The sequence below is a fragment of the Triturus cristatus genome, chromosome 3_2 (assembly GCF_964204655.1).
Source record: "Triturus cristatus chromosome 3_2, aTriCri1.1, whole genome shotgun sequence".
Classification (NCBI taxonomy): Eukaryota; Metazoa; Chordata; class Amphibia; order Caudata; family Salamandridae; genus Triturus; species Triturus cristatus.
The window spans coordinates 583,314,767-583,334,892 of record NC_140584.1 but is presented as its reverse complement, the minus strand read 5'-3'; the positions used below and the strand labels follow the sequence as shown (position 1 = coordinate 583,334,892).

At 46.8% G+C, this 20,126-nt stretch overlaps 1 protein-coding gene across 1 annotated transcript; it reads left to right on the top strand.

The window, feature by feature from the left end:
- The first annotated feature begins 2,596 nt into the window (after positions 1 to 2,596).
- Positions 2,597 to 12,904, top strand: LOC146857750 (antizyme inhibitor 2-like). The gene is made up of 11 exons (XM_085648365.1): positions 2,597 to 2,728; positions 3,426 to 3,536; positions 4,173 to 4,348; positions 5,190 to 5,363; positions 7,311 to 7,483; positions 7,666 to 7,800; positions 8,877 to 9,042; positions 9,276 to 9,438; positions 10,010 to 10,122; positions 11,216 to 11,430; positions 12,482 to 12,904. The coding sequence occupies exons 3-11, from the start codon at positions 4,250 to 4,252 to the stop codon at positions 12,624 to 12,626; spliced, it is 1,383 nt and encodes a 460-aa protein (XP_085504491.1). The 5' UTR covers positions 2,597 to 2,728; positions 3,426 to 3,536; positions 4,173 to 4,249; the 3' UTR covers positions 12,627 to 12,904.
- The last annotated feature ends 7,222 nt before the right edge of the window (positions 12,905 to 20,126 follow it).

Genomic DNA, 20,126 nt, shown 5'->3' with positions numbered 1-20,126 from the left:
GCCACCGCACCCTAAAGACACGCCTCCAAGAAGCCGGAATCCAAGAGAAGGCCCTTGACTGCACCACGTCCTTCCACTCCGGCAGAACCCAGAGCGCCCGCCTCCCACCTTTCCGGTCAGAAGCCACCGACATCATCTGCGGCATCCCCCAGGGCTCAGCCCGACGCTGTTCAACATCTACATGGCCCCCCTCGCACAAGTGGCCCGCCACCACAACCTCAACATCATCTCCTACGCCGACGACACCCAGCTCATCCTCTCCCTCACCAAGGACCCTCACAACGCCAAAACCAACATCCACGAGGGTATGAAGGCCATCGCTGACTGGATGAGGAGCAGCCGTCTAAAACTGAACTCGGACAAGACGGAGGTCCTCATCCTCGGACCCACCCCCTCAGCCTGGGACGACTCCTGGTGGCCGTCCGCTCTGGGGACAGCACCGACACCCACCGACCTCGCACGCAACCTAGGATTCATCCTCGACTCCTCCCTCTCCATGTCCAAGCAGGTCAACGCCGTCTCCTCTTGCTACAACACCCTACGCACGCTCTGCCGGATCTACAAGTGGATCCCGACTGAAACATGAAGAACAGTGACACAGGCCCTCATCAACAGCAGGCTGGACTACGGCAACGCACTCTACGCAGGAATCCCAGACAAACACCAACGGCGGCTACAACGCATCCAAAACGCCTCCGCCCGACTGATCGTCAACGCCACCCGCCGCAGCCACATCACCCCCTCCTGAGAGACCTGCACTGGCTCCCCATCGACAAGAGGATCACCTTCAAACTCTTCACCCACGCACACAAAGCACTCCACAACGCCGGACCAGCCTACCTGAACAGCAGACTCAGATTCTACACCCCCACCCGCCAGCTCCGCTCCGCCAGCCTCGCCCTCGCAGCTGTCCCCCGCATCCAACGTACGACCGCCGGTGGCAGATCCTTCTCCTACCTCGCCGCCAAGACCTGGAACACCCTCCCAACCCACCTACGACAGACCCAAGACCTACTCGCCTTCAGAAGACTCCTCAAGACCTGGCTCTTCGAGCAGTAGCGGCATCCCCCCCACCCCACCCCCCTCAGCACCTTGAGACCCTCACGGGTAAGTAGCACGCTTTACAAGTACCCTGATTGATTGATTGATTGAATGTACTATAAACCTAAACCCAGTCTTCATTGCTCTAAAACCCTGGATTAATACCCCTCCTCTTACACTATATAACACGGAGCTCCTATTACTGGACATACTACTTACACTTGGTGCCAAAATGATACTCTGTAACTGGAAGGACTACAAATCTATATTTTAGCATACTTGGTGGGTCTGGGTATGTTTCCTCAGAAGTTCAGACAACATCATCCTTAACAAAGATCATAATTGTTTCTGTCCTTTCCACTTCCTTCACTCTTACTTCCTATCTCTAGTTTCTGCTTTCTTCTCAGTTCCCCGCAGCAGAGCTCATATCCGTTGCTGGGAAGCTTGCCGGGGCAACTTGTTCTCACAACAGACCTTTTGTATACAAAGTCACTTATGAAGTTTGACACCGTTTTGCAATATTCGATGCTTCCAATCAACATGATGTTAACATCACCGGAAATATGAATGTGTCATGCTGTGCTCCAGCGCTGTACTTAATTGTTTAAAAAAATCCTCAACAAAACTTTTTTTTTTAAAACATAATCAGCAATTTGTCAGAAAACATAGCCTAATATTTGACCTCTGTCTTTGAACATACATGAAATGTGACAAGATAAAACAACATATAAAGGTATCTTTAAGGCTCACTCACCTTATGAACTCCAGCATGGTTATTTTTTGGCAACCCCGACCCCCCTTCCTCCATCCCGCAACACTACTTCCAGTATCTATGGCATTTTTTGGGGGGGATAGCTTGACAGAAACGGCAAATCAAGACAGCACTCACGGCTTATCACGTCACTGACCAGCAATTGCTATCCGAACGCCTTTCAAAGTAAACCTAGCAGCCGACTTACAAAACATTTCTAAAAACATCTTGACTGAAATGCCCATTCTTCTTTATTTTGCCAAAAATACGTTCACCATACAACATAGATTTCAGCAGCATTTACACCAGTATGTTAATACTTGATTTCCCCACTATCAGCAACCAAACTTTTAGCTTTTATAAATGTAATTCCATGTAGTACAACATGGGTAACGTAAAGATGGAATACACGCATCGCACGCTCACGGAGCACGAGACCAACATTACAAACCCCAGAGCTAAACAAAAATAATTTGACATAGTCAATAGATCTGGCAAAGGAAAAACCAATCGGCTTTACTAATGTTTTTTAGACCTCTTACATATGCTGGTCACTAGACCGCGGACAAGGGCGTGGACAGCCGGCAGAAGCCAATGGAATTCTCGGAAGAAACGAGGCGCGTGCTGTCATTCGTGCTCTTTAGGATGACGCAACTTCTGTTTTGTGCACGGTTCCGGTAGAACAGCCGAAAGACTTCACTTGAGGAAAAGGCGTGTCCCAGTCATTTGGATTGCCCAATTGGATGTCCCAGCGCCGTTTGAAGGGGCGGTCCGTTGCCCTGGAGACGCATGTGAGTCAGAGTCGCGCATCGTATATAATGGCCAGACAAAATCCTCTGAAATCAGAAAGCCGGGAGCGGCTGAGCAAGATCTGGTTTGGTGAAGGAGTGGGAAGGGCACCCATGGGGCAGATAGACCGAGTCAATGCAGTCTAAGGTAAGCTCGAGATAAAAGAGAGGACTGTGAAATGCGAAGAGGCTACAGTGGATTGTAGGCATGTTATGGGACTAGGATGAAGATGGAGCAACAGTTGATATGTATGGCATTGGTGAGAAGGCTACAGGAGGTGTGAAGAGACGGCGAATGGAATTGTGGAGTGTGTAAGAGGGCAACTGTATGGTAGCCTTTTACTTCACGTCGGAAGAGCACTTTTTATCCCATGTTAGACTTTAGGACACTGGTGCCTTCTAGGACTTTCACTCTCTCTTCAGATGAACTATGTAGAGCAGTGTCACCGGTGGACGATGGCTTGTAAAAGCACATTTCTGAACTCGATTCGGTGTCTGACAGTCTGACTGACTTGGGGTGAATGCAGCGCGAGACTTCTAGAGGCACAACTGTGACCGACGCACTGCAGACTTGAGGAGTTTGTTGGTGTGTTCTGAAGAGGGTGTTTGAACGATCGAACTGTGCGTACTCTGATGTAGCAGGTTGAAGGGTTTCCAATGCACAGTAGTACAGGCGAATTAATATGGTCACCTAGCGTAGACTGAGGGGGGTGGGGCGCGGCTGGATAGCGCATACATGTCAGGACTGGTCACTCCGGTGAGAGAGGGAGCTCGCCTGTTGAGCGTGTGGATACTTGGTAGCACCCGCCTGATGGTATTTTACTGACATTCTCTTTTTCCTGCAGGGAGTACAACGCACCAGCGGTGGTGTCTGCATTCACACCCCTGGGTGCGGCAAGGTGTCAGAGTTCACTGCTGAGCCCCCCTGGGGCCAGGGCTGACTCACGCTCCTCACGGTGAGTGCGGCCTCGGGGCCTTATTGAACGAGTGATAGCCAACTGATGTTGTGGATTTTGATACTGACAGTCACATGAAAGGCTTCCCATATCGCAAGTAGGTTTTTTCTACTCTAGTCACCTGAAGACACCCCGGCAAAGGACGGTGAAACCAATGATGTAGCCAGTTACCAGCTCCATTTGATGTTGATAAACTTAATTTCTGCATTTTCTGCTGCAGAATAGGGTGGTTGGTGAAATACATAATTCCTTTCACTGTTGTAAAGTACTAGCTCTTCTGGGCAGGAGACAATTGGGAGCCGCATGTGTCCTCTCTACTCCAGTGCGACTCTGCTAAGCTCAAGGCTTTTGGCATTGCCTTTAGCTCTGTGAATTAGTGAAGTCTGCCCTCAGGGTCCCCCTATCCCATGGCTGCCAGAAGTGCTACTCAAGCACAGTGTGAAACTAAAGCTGAGAGTAGATCCTGTGGAGCTGCGCCTGGGATGGATTCTCAGAGGGTAACCATGGGGACATTAGATACTCTTGAATGGAGGGAACATGGCTGGTAGCGAGAGCTTTAGGTACTTATGAATGGGTGTTGGGACTTCATGAGGAATGAATGTCTGTTCTGAAACCTTTCTTCTCTATGTTTTGCAGTTTGTTGCATACTTAGAACCTCCACACTAGAGATAGATTTTTGATTGTCCTGCCGGAGGCACAAGCTCTGTTCCACCATGTTTCCGTACATCCATGACTCAGACTTCATTATGCTGGAGGAGGGGTTTGTGGCCCGGGATCTGATAGACCGCATGATTCAAGCAGTCTCCGACACAGTAAGTGTTTGCAGACACTCTTTCTTATGAGTTTCATTGAGAGGAATTCGGGTTCAAACAGCTTACTTTGCTTCAAACCCTCTTGCCTGTCTGCCCCCCAATGCTCCCTTTTCCTGGCGCTTGGGTTTGATGATATTGATATCTTAACTGGCACCCCAAGGAAATTCTCCCTGTGTCTGTATCTCCTCTAAATCTCAACATGATTGAAGTGGGGGTTGTGTACACCAGAGAGTACTTGTGTCTTTGTCCCCTGAAACAGATCTTGTCATTGTGTACCATCCCCCTAGGTATAGTCTTGTACTCACCTGACAAGTGGCCCTTTGCAACAATACTTTTTTAGCCAGTCTTATGTGAGATTATTTCTTTCTGTTATAGTGCTTTGTTACACGTACTTGGAGGTCAGTTACATGACCTCAAGACCCAGAATGTAAATTACCATTTTTTTTTTTTAAAGCAACATCTGGAAGAAGGCGTCTACACGACATGGCGCCTTGACAGCTAGTGTTGTGAGGAGGGTGTTGGGTTTCCCCTAGGTGTCATTCTAAGATGGATGGAGTGAGTAGGAGTTGAGACAGCTTAGTAGTAGCAACCCCTTAGCAGATTGTCGGTCTGTGGTGCCCAGCCTTGCTTTCTGTAACGGTATACTTTGGGTGCACAAGTGGGTAAACTGTAAGGACATTCTCATTATTCCAGTAAGATCCAGCACAGGTTGGTGCACATTCTTTACTCCACCACTGGGAGGTATGCTACATCACCAGCGACTTTGAATATGTGCTCTGACGGGGTATTGTGCATTTGACTGACGTGTTTCTTGTTTAAATATGTTTTTCCCACTTTCCAGGATGATACAGATGCCTTCTTTGTGGCCGACCTTGGAGACGTGGTGAAGAAGCACCTTCGCTTCTTGAAGGCCCTGCCCCGTGTGAAGCCTTTCTATGCTGTTAAGTGTAACAGCAGTCGAGGGATTGTGCAGACCCTGGCAGAGCTAGGAGCCGGGTTCGACTGTGCCAGTAAGGTAATGCCCGGGCACACTTGAAGGTCCTTCTCAGGGCTCTTTATGGGTGGGTCAGACCTGTACTGCCCCAGGGACAGGATCTGGTTTTTTAATGGTTTGCTTTAACAAGCCAATGTTGCAGTACTAAAAACAGCTGTAGACCGTTTAAGGGGTTGAAAATCGGAACAGAATGTCAAGTAAGCAGGACGTTCTTTGGAAGAGGGGAACATCTGCCTAGGGATTTTGCAACATTATATGCGTACATTGACAGAAAAGCCAAGCTGTAGTACACCAAACGAAACACTAGTACGTATTCAATGGAAATAATGGAAGAATTTTAAGCATTATGACCCAGATTAACATAGAAGTCACGCAACTCAGGCCGGCAGGTGAAGTTGTTGCACTGTGTTGCGCAAAGGGGAAAAAGCAGAACAGGGCCATATCTACTAAGTTGTGGCACTTGTCTGCTTCACCCCTGCCAAACATTAGGCAGCAGGCGCCAGTGCCGACACCCTGGTTGAAGGGTGTCTGCATTGTCTAAAGTATAGTTTTTATACTGGAAGGCGTCCCTTCCAATACAAATACTAAGCTTTAAGGCATTTCCCACTTTGCATGTGTGCTGTACAATTTAGAACACATGCAAAGTGGGGAAAACAAAGAGAAATGAAGACAATTCTCCTCGTAATGCCTGTCTCGGAGGCTCAGGACTTTGGCCAAATCCCTGTCTACAGTTTTTTGTAGATAAAGATGTGCTTCAAAACCCATGTATCGGTCATGGAATGCACCCTTGAAGGAAGTAAGGGAAAGCAGCGCTTTGTGCATGTTTGGGTTATGATCCAATGCAAATTGTGATTTATGTAAAATTCTAAATGTCACCTGAACACTTTACATCAGGTTTGCGTTAGAAACGTAACATAAACCCGGCGCAAAGTCTCTATAAATGTAGACTTGTGTGCCTACAGAGGCAAAACTGCAGTCTAGTAAGGAGAGAGGGAAGTAATCTGTTTACTAGGGACCTAATTATATCAGAAAATGACCCCTAAAGAGGATCAGAGGTGTGGGTCACATATTGGTAACGATAATGTTATGAGCTTTCGCAGGGGTCATTGAGCGTTTAGAGCGGGCTATAGCTTGCCAAGCTGGCATGTCTACAATCTGAGGGGCTTTCACGATAACTAAAGAAAGCACCCCAGTTTTTAGAAATGTTCGGTGGTGGCAGGTCACCATTATACCAACATACACTTGATAAAACTGCTGTTTTGTGCTAAATTTCCATCACCCATTTTAAACATGACCACTACAAACACTCTATCCAAAGGTGCTGGGCTTTGTTGGCCAGTGATGGGTTTTGCTAGTCCGGGTGTGCTTTGGTTGCTGTCACATGCAGCAGAGCTTGATTTGATCTTTGTTTAGGGCCTGATTTATACAATCCATGTCTGCTGGGCGCCTTCTGAACAGTTATCATTACATGCTGCATATCTCCTGCAAGTGGCACCCCAAGTCCTGCACTAGAATGTGTATTTCCTGTCTTTGCAGAGCCTTCTACTGGCTCAGCTCAGCCTTTGTGTGGAATATTCACTACTTTAACCTCCTTCATTTGAAGGCATGCAGTTCAGTTTTTGCACATTTATTCCCTGTAACTGTGTCTGCTCACTTAGCGTTGTTCATATCTCTCACAACTGCTTTTATGAGCACTCCTCTTGTACTGTTGTGTATTTACCCAGCAGACTCTCTAAACTAGTTAGTGATCAATGTCACAAGTTATCCTTTGAGTTTCAGTGCATGTGCATTATTGCTAGGAAAACAGTACCATTTTAGAAGCAACTCTACTCTTCAGCAGACCTTAAACTTCACAGCACCCACTCTCTGCACAAGAGACACAGCACTCGCCCTCCAGCCAGCTGCTTGCCCTCTGCTTTCGTGCACAGACACCTCACTCTGTTTGATTGTGCGTCTCTCTATTCACAGACAGAAATCGAGCTGGTTCAAAGCTTGGGCGTTCCAGCTCACCGGATCATCTATGCCAACCCCTGCAAACAGATCAATCAAATTAAGTACGCAGCCAGAAACGGAGTCCGCTTGATGACCTTTGACAACGAAGTTGAGTTAGCAAAGGTTGCCCGGACACATCCTAATAGCAGGTAACATTGGATTTTGTGTTGCGATGTACTAGCGCAGTACCCATGTTGGTCTAGCAGCCTGTTGTATGTTTGTACTCGTGAATGTGAATTTTGAATCCAGGCACTCTGGTTCACTTTCCAGGATGCCTTGTGCTCAGAGTGCTGGTTGGTAGACTCAAAGGCTGCCTTTTTAACTTTGTTAGGATGGTCCTCCGTATAACCACTGATGACTCCAAAGCGTCTGGACGTCTGAGTGTGAAGTTTGGTGCTCCTCTCAAGGCCTGCAGGCACCTCCTGGAAGTGGCCAAGAGTCTGAATGTGGAGGTCGTTGGAGTGAGGTAAGGACCAGGTCTCTTGGGGTCTGTCTCACCAAGCATGCTGCACGACACCAGGATACAGAACAATGTCGGATGCAGGGCACTTTACTTTTGTATGTGTCTTTGTTTGATTTTTAGAAAGAGTATTGTTAAATAGCTTGTGGTGATTTTCTAAGGCTTTTTTTGCATCCACTACTAAAGCCACAGCTGGCACATTTTACTTAGGCGTACAATATTCCCTACACCTGCCATCACTGGGAGCATCTATGATGTGAGCCTTTCTCCCGGGACTGTAAGGATCACTTTTCTGGGTATTGACTGACAGGGCAGTGCCAGGCACACTCGGGCTTGTAACTATATTACACCAGCAATAGACCGCTCCATGTACCTAATTATTGTTTAATTTTACTCAAGGACTAGATAGGGGCCTTCACACCCTCAGAGGAATGCATAGCAACAAAGCGCTCACCAGATTTCTTTTTGTGATGTAAAAGGAATGTGAAAGGGGGACTATCTAAAGACCTCATTCATTCCTTGCAATTATGGGGAGTTGCTCCTGATTCAGTGCTGCATGTTCAGTGGTTGTGGTGGTAGAACACGAGAAGGTGCGGCTTTGAGTGTTGCTTGTGAGCTAGTGTTGTGTTGACAGTCTTCCCTTTCATGGCTGTGTCGTGTTCTTCACTTTACCTGTGACCTTTGCATGTGATGTAGGACATTATAGCTGATGTGCTTCTGGGGCTGGGTCTCATTCCCCGGAATATTGCTGACCTTTGCTTGCCATGTTGGGCTAGGCCTGCTATACAACAATTGTGAAGGTTGCTATGCTGCATGTGCAATATCTGTAGAGCAAGAACATACTAGAAGGGGTACTGCTTCCGATGCTACCAGGGAGTTATATAAGCATGTGCCTCAGGTGGTTTCTTTTCATTATATTCGTCTTTTTCTTTCTTTTTTTTTAAACTTATAAACTAGAGTTGCAAATGTACCTTTTAGTCCGAGTATGCTATTGCGCATTGTCATTTTTTGCAGTGCTGCATGCTAAAGTAGGGCAGTAGCATGAGCAATGACACTAAAAGGGTGGTCTTTTTACTGTTCAGCTTCCATGTAGGTACCGGCTGCACGGTCCCCCAGACCTTTTCACAGGCCATCGCTGACGCCCGACTGGTCTTCTCTATGGCAGAAGAACTTGGCTTCAAGATGCATCTGCTAGATATTGGTGGCGGATTCCCTGGGACAGAGGATGCCAAAGTCCGCTTTGAAGAGGTATGAATTGTTCAGATTATGTATGGTGCTTTGAGGGCCTGTATGGGGTGGTATGTGTGTGTGTGGTTTTTTTATGCAGTGTTTTTTATGAACTGTTTGAAGTTTTTCACCTGCTGGTAACTGGTGCCAGGATCTTGTAGTCTCGATCCCAGGCTGAATATGTCCAGCATCAAATAAATGCTGATTATTGTTGAAAATGTGATGTCTCATCTAATTCCCCCCTCTCCCATCAGATTGCAGCTGTGATTAACCCTGCCTTGGACACATATTTCCCAGAAGGCTGCGGGGTGGAGATAATAGCAGAACCCGGACGGTACTATGTGGCGTCAGCCTTCACCTTAGCTGTCAGTATTATAGCCAAGAAGGAAGTACCCCTGGAGCAGCCTGGCTCTGAAAGTGAGTTTGCATTGTAGTCTGGACTGGGATTTAGTCAAGCGTTACTTTGAGTGATAGTACAGGGCTGCAAGTGTGGTATGGAAGAGATATCACTGAGACAGGACTCTGATCATCTTGAGTGATAGTGCAGGGGTGCAAGTGTGTTATGGAAGAGATATAACTGAGACAGGACTCTGATCATCTTGAGTGATAGTACAGGGGTGCAAGTGTGGTATGGAAGAGATATCACTGAGACAGGACTCTGACCCTCTAATCGCCTGCCTCACCCCCAAGTAGAAAGTCCACATTTTGGCTGGACTCTGTGTGGGTGTGTCTGCATGGTTTCAGGTAGGCCAACTTGTGCCTCTGCTTTACGTTCGTGAGTTGTCTGTTTTGGGCAACCCTACGTTTCCTGGTGTAAGTGTCATCTTGTAGCCGTGCTTGCTCCCATAATGCCTCTCCACCTCACCTCCGGTCGTAGAAACTGGGCTAGTGGATTTCTATGTCAGCTTGTTCTTGTGCCCTTCACCCCTCCTTATGTAGGGCTTGGGAGCAGGAGAACTTTTCTCTAACTGTCTTTGTCTCTCTCCAGATGACGAGAATTGTAGCAAAAAGACCTTCATGTACTACCTTAACGATGGGGTGTATGGATCCTTCAACTGCATCTTCTTTGACCACGCCCAGCCTAAACCCATCCTGCACAAGGCAAGTCGGGCATTGGATTTGTGCCCCTACAATAAATGCACAACTCTGTATGTCTCATCTCATTGGCTTTTAATTACCAGTCACTGCTCTTATCGTGTGAATGAAAGCTTACATAGCAGTTGTAGAGTTATGGAGTGTATACATAGAGCCCTCTGCATTTTTTTTCTTTCATTCCAATTTACTCGCTGACACTACACATCAAGGTCGGGCTGGGACAGAAAATAGGCATGGGAACAATCCGAAAGTGACCCCCATTAGCGAATCAGAGAGCTAAAAAGAAAAAGGGTCCTGTATTTGCCACTAGGGAAGCTATGAACTTGTAGAGACACACTGTACAGTTGTTATGCAAGGTATGGAAGACTGCATGGATTTGTGCTTGCTACAAGCAATGTTTGTGGTATTGTCAGGAAATCAGTAGCACCAGACAATGAAACAGGCCCACAAACCTCCAAAAAGCCAGCTCACACACCGATTCATCAGACCAGTCTGAGCCTGCTAGTGCTACACATCCCATGGTAGCTCTGGCTCGCCCCTGGCACGCTGCTCCCAATGGGAGGCTCCTCACATTAAATTATATACGACTGACTGCCCTGTTCATGACCACCTCTCAGTAGGCATTGGCAATGCTTTCAGTTTCCTTATATGCTGAGCCAGGTGGATTGCTTTTTGGAATAATGCAGACCACACCATGACAGAGAAGGAAATGAGAAAAGCAGGAGAGATTTTAGGATACTTAACCTATTGAATAATTAGAAGAATTAAACACGACTTTACCCTTATTCATTTTTGCAGTGGGCTGCATACGTGTAGATTGGACAGTTAGCGGCAATATTAGTACCATGTCCAGTCATACAGGTTCATGCCCTCCCCCGTGCCCTATGTCCCCACACCTTCGTAATTCAAGATGCTAGATATTCAAACGTGGGAGCTGCCCCCTTTTCCTCCGCTCTGTCGAGCGCCATTTTGTGACGTAACCTACAATAGTGAGTGTGTAATGATGGAGGAGCCACTGCACTGCCTGCGTCCCTATCCTGTTCTAATGCTTGTTGCCGTGGCCTAGTTCTGATCTCTGATCCCGTTTCCCTCACTGCAGAAGCCCGCCCCAGACCAGCCCCTGCACAGCAGCAGCCTCTGGGGCCCCACCTGTGACGGCCTGGATCTCATCGCCGAGCACCTGGAGCTGCCGGAACTGCAGGTCGGTGACTGGCTCATCTTCGACAACATGGGCGCCTACACGGTAGCAGCCGCCTCCACCTTTAATGGCTTCCAACATTCCCAGATTCACTACGCCATGCCCCGGCTGGACTGGTAAGGAACCTACCGCTATTGCCTGCGGGGCTGATTCACAAAGCTATCTGGGCGTGGCCACCCTAAAAGTGCAAATAGCCTTTCTTTTTCCTTTTCAAATGTAAAATCGCTTTTATGACTCCGAAAACACGGTTATAAACTCGGCTTAAAGTCTTTTTTTTCTCTCAGAAGGGAGTGGGCATTCCGTAGAAACAGTATCTCAGCACGTTCACACCCTAGAAAAGATTATGTTTACTTTTGTTAAGGGCAGGTGTATAACAATTTTGGAGATTCATTGCTGTTAATGACTGGTATCCATGTGTGGGGGTGGGAATGAACCCCACCAAATGTAGTGTCGCCCTACGGGACGGAAATGCACTCATGCGAGTTGTTTCCCCATGTGTGAACGTGCACTCTGACCTATGCACGAGGGCATGTATTTGTATGAGAGAAATAAGAATGGGATAACATTTTCGGGAGTGTTCCCCAGAACCTGCAACAGAAAAGCTTTAATTTCCCTAAAAATCTTAGTTACTCTAAAAGCAGGGTGAAGGGGTGAACCTGTTAGAGCACGTTGCCATTTTTTGTGAGTTAAAATTAGATTTAATACAATGCCTGGGAAACTAGTGGCATTCTCAAATCGCCCCCCCCCCGCCCCCCCCAAAAAAAATCTTTGTGCAAGCTGCATTGTTCTAGGCCAGTTATGGCCTCCATCTGCAGGGTGGGATTTAAATGCAAAGGGGGTTGGGGGGGGGGGGGGTCCTTATTTGGTGTCCCTTGCTTAGGATTGCACTTCAGAGGTCACCACCTCCAATCCGTGCCAGCCAAAGCTTCAAGTCCCCTTAACACAGTGGGCCATATCTTGGGCGCACATCAGAACCGCAGACAACACCTTTCTGATTCTCCCAGGTGAGCGGTTTCTTCTGCCCAGAGCAATATTTTAAACCCAGAAAGAAATGATGTACTAAACAGGGGTCTCGAATGTTCCTCCACTATAAAGCCGCCCAGCAGTCTGATGCCGAAAGCTTCGCACTAGTGGGCGCGTGCCTAATGAGCTCTCTCTGGTTTTTAGGGATGTTGTGCAGCTGTTTCGGGAAGGACTGTTGCAACCAGGAGCGGAGGACCCCGAGAGCTTCCGCCCCCTGCTGTCCTGCGGGTCGGAGATCAGCAGGTGCCTGCACGTAGCCCCCTTCTTACCGACCACCGGAATCATCTAGGGCCCTAGCCCAATGTAGAACAATACTGTAGCCTTTTGGGAAGGAGGTGTAAGCAGCATCCTCCCTCCACGACCAGAGCCACGCCTCTGGCCTTCTACCTTAAGCTGTGACCAATTAATGCTGATGTTCAATTTATGGTTTTAAGTATGCAACATAAACGTGCACTTGTTTACTCAGGACTTGTCTTTCTTCCACTCTCAGAATCATGTATGTATATATGTATGTTTTAGGGGGGAGTGGGTTATTTTTCTATTGTAAAATAAATATTTTATGTTTGACCTCTTGTGTCTCAGCAGTTGTTTATCTTGTAGTGCTTTAAGTAAATATTGCATGTGCTGATGCAGACTCCCCAAGATGGCTGCGTCAGTAGACATGTTGTATGTACACTGGCCTCGCTTGCCAGCCGCCTTTGCAGCTCAGAATCTTGGTGGGAGGTGTTTGTCGTTTAGAGACCCCCTTGGCAAGGGCTTTGGTTTAAACAAGACGGACATGAGGCTAGGAAATGTTCTACGACCAGCCTTTGCACATTAAAATTAACACCATCCTGCTCTCACTCTTCCTCACCAAGCCCCCTCCTCCTTTGGAAAGGGAGGAGGTGTGACATACTTAAAAGTATATATATACCGTATATATTTTTTGGAGGGTGCGCATGAAATAGCGATTGGAGCTCCACCCCCCCACTTGTTTATTTCCTTCAGCCTGGCACGGACGCTAGATTGCCGACTTTGGTGCTGGAAACCAGAGTTCGAGCCTCGGGGTCACGTCCACTTCCTGTGATTGTGGGCAAATCACCTAATCTCCCCGTGTCTGAATGTGTAACATAACCGGGGCGCACGTGAAGCGCTCCAATGCCTTCGGGTCGAGTTGGCGCTATATAAATCGGCATTAAAAAAAAAGAAAATGTAGGAAGAGTCACTTGAAACCAGGGCACAAGTCCTAAAAAAAGAAGTGGGGGGGACGCTGTCACCGGAAGTGACGAGAAGTGGGGGGACGCTGTCACCGGAAGTGACGTCACAACAGGAATCTCATGGGTATTCATATGCCTTTAGATGAAAGGTGGTCTGCACCCTACCTCGCGGAGGCTGCGTTTAATCCCCCCCCCCCAGTGAATGCAGGTAGACAGACGTTCTGAATAAGCTCTGATCTCGCTCCAGAGAGGCCAAAGAGTGAAGTCCAGCTTTTGGGCAGGGGGGACGGCATCCACCCGTTAAAACCTGGTAAAATAAGTGGGGGGACGCCGTCCACCCGCGTGGTACCCCGACTCGAGCCCTGCTTGAAACGGACAAATAAAAGAGTACTTCAGTCTTTTTCCTCTACCCCACTGCATCTGATCACTGCCTCAGACACTATAGACCATGGCCTCCCCCGATCCATCTCTTCTGACCGGGACCAGATGACGCCCTGCTGCCATGGGTTACCTCTTGCAACAGGCCAAGCTTACAAACCAGCGAACTTCCGGTCGGACCAGGGGCGTGGTGAACCCCAACTTCGGCAGCTACAGTGAGCGTGGGGCTCTTTATGGGCATCTTCTGTCTCCAACTCACAGACAAAAACTCATAAATAATACTATGAAGCCAGGAATATAGCGTCAATAGAAGAAACAAGAATTTGCAATGCAATAGGTCTCGCAGCTGCGAGTTTTGGAGCTACTGGTATTGTAAATGACATTGTAAATGACAATGCCTTTAATTTATGTTGTACAAACCAAAACATAAATAAGAGGCATTGTCATTTACAATGCCAATAGTTTACACTTCCGTAAATGTGAGACCTATTGCATTGCAAACGCTTGTTTCAGGAGGATTCCTCCTCGCAGGCCCCTTGGAAGAGGCAGCCTGTCAAGCTGTGGGTACTGCGCAAGGCACGTGAGCACGGTAGACAACTGTGCTGGGAGGAAGAGCGTTCCGATGTGTTTGAGCACCCAGACCCGAGGTGCCCACTGTGGTGTGGAGTCTTGTGACCACGAGAAGGCAGCTCACAAAAACAAGTCATAAACTGTAATGCGACGCTGGGACCTAAGACTAGTGTGTGTAGAGTTTTCTCTTGTGCCACTCTGCAGAGGTTGCTGTTGCCGTCTTCCATCGTCGCCTCAGCAGAACCCGTCTGTGAATACAAACAAGCATTGGCATAGCCAATAGGTCTCGCCTTTGGGACCTTATAAGTATTTAGTTATGAAGCACAATATCCTTCCTGCAACAACATCAAGTGTTGCATGGTTAAACACTTATAAGGTCCCAAAGGCGAGACCTATTGGCTATGCCAATGCTTGTTAATTATGTGATAGAGGAGTTCTGACATTAAGCAGTGAGGACACCACTGCTGGTCTAGGGGAGCAATAGTAAAACCTACTGAAGACAGTAAAAGCAAGGACCCCATAGGAGATATACTACCCTACTACTGCCATCTCACATGCCTTACAATAGGCAGACTACAATGGACGACAGCCCGATTGATTAACGTCCATGGGTTCATGATTGTGTAGTACAATCAATCCATTTTGTGGACACAAGAAGCTTGAGCCAGCCTGCGACAAAGCTTTCCCATGGAAACCTTTAACCCGAGGGCTGAACTGCTTCCACCTCTATTGTTTTACTGCTAGAAAGCCATCTCCTCATTACAGTATCGAGTTCTCGGTGGGACAATGCTGCTTGTAATATCCCAGCACTTCCAGTGTCATTTACACTTGAAGCAAATCATTTCTGCGCCACCAGGATGGACACAGAAGGGGTTTTCAGCTCTCTACTCTTCCTAAAATATATTTCCAGCAGAAAAAGGAACGTGAATAATAAGTATTTCGGCAGTCAAGTTAAGCCTTTAATTTCTTTTGCTTCCTGCAACGATTAATGAGTCTTATTTCAATAGACCTGCTTAGTGCGGTATATAGCACTTATTAAAGTTTGTGTGTCACGATCGTCCGTCAGACTACAGAGAGAAGCAACTACAGAAGAAAGGGTAATAATTACCTCACAAGCATCTTTTACAATTATGGCAAAGGAACGGGGGGAGGGAGGGAAGAGACACTTGCACAATCTCTGTACAGTTTCAAGTCTCACATGAAAGAAAACAAATACACATAACTCTGACATGTTGTTCATTAGCAGATAAAGACGTACACAATGTACATACCGCTAGCTTTCATCAGTAGAAATCATTCTCAGTAAAGTTAAACATTGGTTAAAAGAAAACATTTTCTTTGATCTCAAGAAGAACACAGTGCCACAGTAGTCCCAGGCACTTAAGGGAATTACTTTGGCGTGGATGTGTTTCTTGTGAACAGACAGAATGTGGCCACTCATAGAAGAGTTAGCCAATGACTAAAGTGGGCTGGTTCGCTGCCCCACGCTGTATGCTATAGTGGACAGAAGACATATGTGAATGAAAATGTAACATAAACATGGATGAAAAGGACTAACCGAAAGTCCCTATAAGTATAATACCTAAAAACTTTAGTAAAATCAAATGGTCTTGGATAAAGCTAGCTCTAAAAAAGCCGAGCACAACCTCAAAAACAAAGGATAACGGATCGTTCTCAGTGAACACTTAAATGAACTCGCTTTCACCATTCTGTCGGCAAATACGTCTTTAAATTGTGACCAGACCGGTGAGACCAGCAACGACTCTCTACTGAACACTTTTAAGAGCTGAAGTTGTAGGTCCTTTTTTTTGGTTTTGAGCATTGTACTGTAGTTTATTCCTCAGAATGTCTTTAGTGTTTGAAGTGCTTTTCTTTAACATAAAAAAAATCTGGGAAAAACATCCTCATGCTCAGTGCATTCTTAGTCACATTGTTGAATATTTGACCGTTTGCCCCAAAAAAGTCAAGGAGCAGGAAGACATCGGACTGTGAGGTAAGGAACCGTGAAAAACTGCTTCAGAATCTGCTTTTGGAGAAAACAGAAAGATAATTAAAATCTACAGTAGCCTCTTTCTTACTGCTGTCTCTGGACCAACAGAAGCATCATTTAAAGAAGGAAAGAAAGGAATGTTTGGTGTGAGGAGTGAGGCCTTGTTCGATGCCCGAGTACTGAGCAATATGGACACCAGCAGCTTATTTGGTATCATTGACATGAAAGCATATGACTTCAAGAGAACAAGCATCGCGGCACCGGCGCTTTACTTTTAACATTAAAAGTAAAGCGTGGGTGCCGCGATTATAGTAAAAGTAAAGAAATAGATTTTTTTTCTATTTCTTTACTTTTGCTATAATTGCAGCATCCGCGCTTTACTTTTAATGTTCAAAGTAAAGCGCGGGTGCCGCGATTATAGCAAAAGTAAAGAAATAGAAAAAAAACATCTATTTCTTTACTAATGTGAAAGTGAAAGTCATCACGGTGCTAATGACCCGTGAAAGACAGATGGCGGCCGGCTGCGCGCGTGCACGCTCGCATGAACGCAAGCGCTAGGCCAGCCAGCAGCATTTTGAAAACTCTCCTACGAAATGTCTCTCAGAGCAGCGCATGCGCGCTGACTCAGCGAGACCTAAAAAACAAGTGCTATGAAGCGGCCAATGCTTCACAGTTGGGAGGGTGTGAATAAAGTGGCAGGAGTGCGTGTGGGAGGGGGACAACAAACTGGCACAGGGAAGAAACGAAACAGGATTTGGGTGATTGGGGACAAAGTAATCAAAAAAAGCCATATATTGCCTCCAAATCGCCTTAAATAAATGGGTGAGCAGTTATTTAAAGAAGAACTTTTGAAAGAATTCTTTATAACAATGGCATATATTTTTGAAACTACTGAATTTTGAATAATTCCGGTTGGACAAAAAATATACATAAACACACTAACAAATTACATTTCTGGAAGTTCAGAGCAGGAGTCATGAATGAATGGCATCTTATTCTCAAACTTAATTAGCAAGTATTTGTTTGCTTTGAATGGGGAGGGGTTCGTGAGCCTGCTGTTTTTGTTTTCCCTGAGACACTGAACTGGCCAGCCTTTCATGAAAGAAGCAGAGTGTACAAACAGGACGGTGTGACTCAGCTCGATGGAAAACTGGGGGCTCATGAAGGTGCATAAGAGGCTGTTCCAAAATTAGGTTTTTTGTGTTGAAATCTGCAGATTATGCAGCAGATGATGGATTATGTGGCAAATGTGGAAAACCCATAATTATGTGGGAAACACAGTGGCCGCAAAAGCGCATCATGCCAGTGGCCCTGGTTAAGGGTTAAACAACGGTTCAGCACTAGAGGTGGTAGAATTTGTTTTATTAATCATCACTATATTTTTGTATTCCACTCTGAAAACCCACTACTTTTATGTACTTTTTTTCCTATCGTCTTTTAATTTTGTAACTATACTTTTTGTTTTTACATACAATCTACGGAAGCAGCACCACGTGCCGATCGAACCCTGTTGGATACACAGGAAGTGACAGCAATGACCTCTGGGCCAGAGAATGTGCCATTTTAACTTAAGATCACACAATTTTTTTGGGGGGGGGGGTGGGGTTATATAGTTGGAACTCGACCCGAAGGTATCTAAGCGCTTTACATGAGCACCAGTTGTGTTCTAGACGGACACATTCATTTTGTTAGCCACGGAAGGTTGAATGATTTGCACAGAATCACATGACGTTGAGCGTCCCTGCCGAGACTCAACCCTGTTCCCCAGCTTCGAAGTCGACCGCTCTAGCCGTTAGGCCACAAACTCTCCTTAAAATCAAAAAGTTACGCAAAGTAGCAAATATTAAAGACATTATGACCATCAAACCCCTAACTTAGACTGATTACGTGAGCAGGGTGGCAAAACAGGCACTAGAAATGGCAAACAGCTACACAGGAGTTGTTCGTCCCCATCCAGCCCCCAAAGGTGCCCTGGGTGTGCCAGCACCGGACAGAGGGATTCGACCTTCCGGAGTATGGCAACCTATCTCTCGGCCTCACCTTAGGTTTGAAGCCATATTTCAAAAGAATCTGTTTTTTGTGATCCTTTTTATTACAATCAGACGCTGCCATCCTGAGAACAAACCGCAAGCAAATTGTTTCTTATCGGGGACCTTTGAAATGCGCATATTACTGGTTTGTTTTTCATTGAATTGGGCAAGGAGATGCTTGTTTTGACACACCGCGATAAATGATTTGTGATGTTTACCCAGAGGTCGAAGTGCAATAAAAGAAAAGGTGGCGGTACAGTGATGCAGCGCGGAGGGGTTCACGCAGGGAAGGGGGTCGGTTGGTCTCAGGAGATAACATTTCAGGTGCTTCTCAGCTCACCAGGAGCACACATGGAGCAGCGTTAAAGGATTGATCACCATTGTAACAGAAAAGGACAGGCTTAGTCTGGAAAAATGCAAAGTATGGGAGCTGTGCAAATGGCTGTAAAAAGCAGTGGCCATTAGTTCCCTCTCACTTCGACCTCTAATGTTTGTTCTTCTGCAAATCATTCTGGTATTGGGGCCAGGTGGTACAAGGAGGTGGAACTGTAGGTGGTCTTGTGCGTGGGACAGACATAGCTTGGATGCATTTATGATGAGTGGTGTGAATGTGGGTGCGTAAGTACATGTGCAGGCACATTAAGTGAGGTCACACCCCTCACAGACGAGCTTCCAAAGCAGCGTTTGGAGGAAAACACGAAGCGGCTGGGGGATTTTAGGAAGCGGTTCGGGTAGGCAGAAATCGCTGATGGACATAGCGGCACGTAGTGAGAAGTACATTGGATTTTACAAGGAGCAGTGATAGATTAGGGCTGGGGTTGGCGGGAAGCGCTGCGGTTTGGAAGTTGGAAACCAAATACGCAGCACGTGAGTAGATACATTTAGGCGCTCGTCTGAAAAATATTGAATTGCGGGGCTATTGAGGTAGCAACACATACACTCGTGATAAGAGATACAGTGCAGATAGGCACCGCAAAGTAATGGGGACATGGCAGGCTGGTAATAAAGTAGATGCCAATATGCAGGCAGATTTGGAGTGAAGGGAAAAGTGCAGGGCAAGCTGGTGATGCTGAGGAAAGGAGCAGCGGCGGGAAATAGATACAGTACAGAGCCCAGGGCAAACACTGAATGACAAGGTCGGGCAGTTTGGCAGTGCAGAGAATGAGGTGCAGGGCAGGCAGACGGGTTAGAGGATAAGTTGTTAAATAAACAAGCAGATAAGAAAAGTCTTCACAACAGCCGTGAAGCAGGTGAGACAGTCCACCAAAAAGCCAAAGGGAGGCAACCCAAACACCTAATTTCCAATGGCAGGCCACTGTATAACATAAACGGTGACGCCAGCCAATGGCTTAAAGCCCTCTTCTGAAAATCCTCTCCTACAAAATCTCTTGTGGACGCGGAGCAGGGCTCTGCCCTGCAACGCACGCGAGACCTAAAAACGAACAGGCATTTGCAATCAGGGCACAAGTCCTAAAAAACAGAAGTGGGGGGACTAACCAGTATGCAAGAGGCATCACGGTGCGTGACATTGTGGCGCGTGACATCACAGCACGTGCCATCACAGGAAGTGCCATCACAGGAAGTGGCATCGCAGGAAGTGACATCAGATCTTAAGCCCTCACATA

What these genes read in the sequence shown, in the direction of transcription:
- LOC146857750 (XM_085648365.1), top strand. Translation starts at nt 4,250, where the DNA reads ATGTTTCCGTACATCCATGACTCAGACTTCATTATGCTGGAGGAGGGG. An exon ending in GTGGAGGTCGTTGGAGTGAG is followed by an intron (nt 7,801 to 8,876) that starts GTAAGGACCAGG and finishes TTTACTGTTCAG; the next exon opens with CTTCCATGTAGGTACCGGCT. An exon ending in GCCATGCCCCGGCTGGACTG is followed by an intron (nt 11,431 to 12,481) that starts GTAAGGAACCTA and finishes TCTGGTTTTTAG; the next exon opens with GGATGTTGTGCAGCTGTTTC.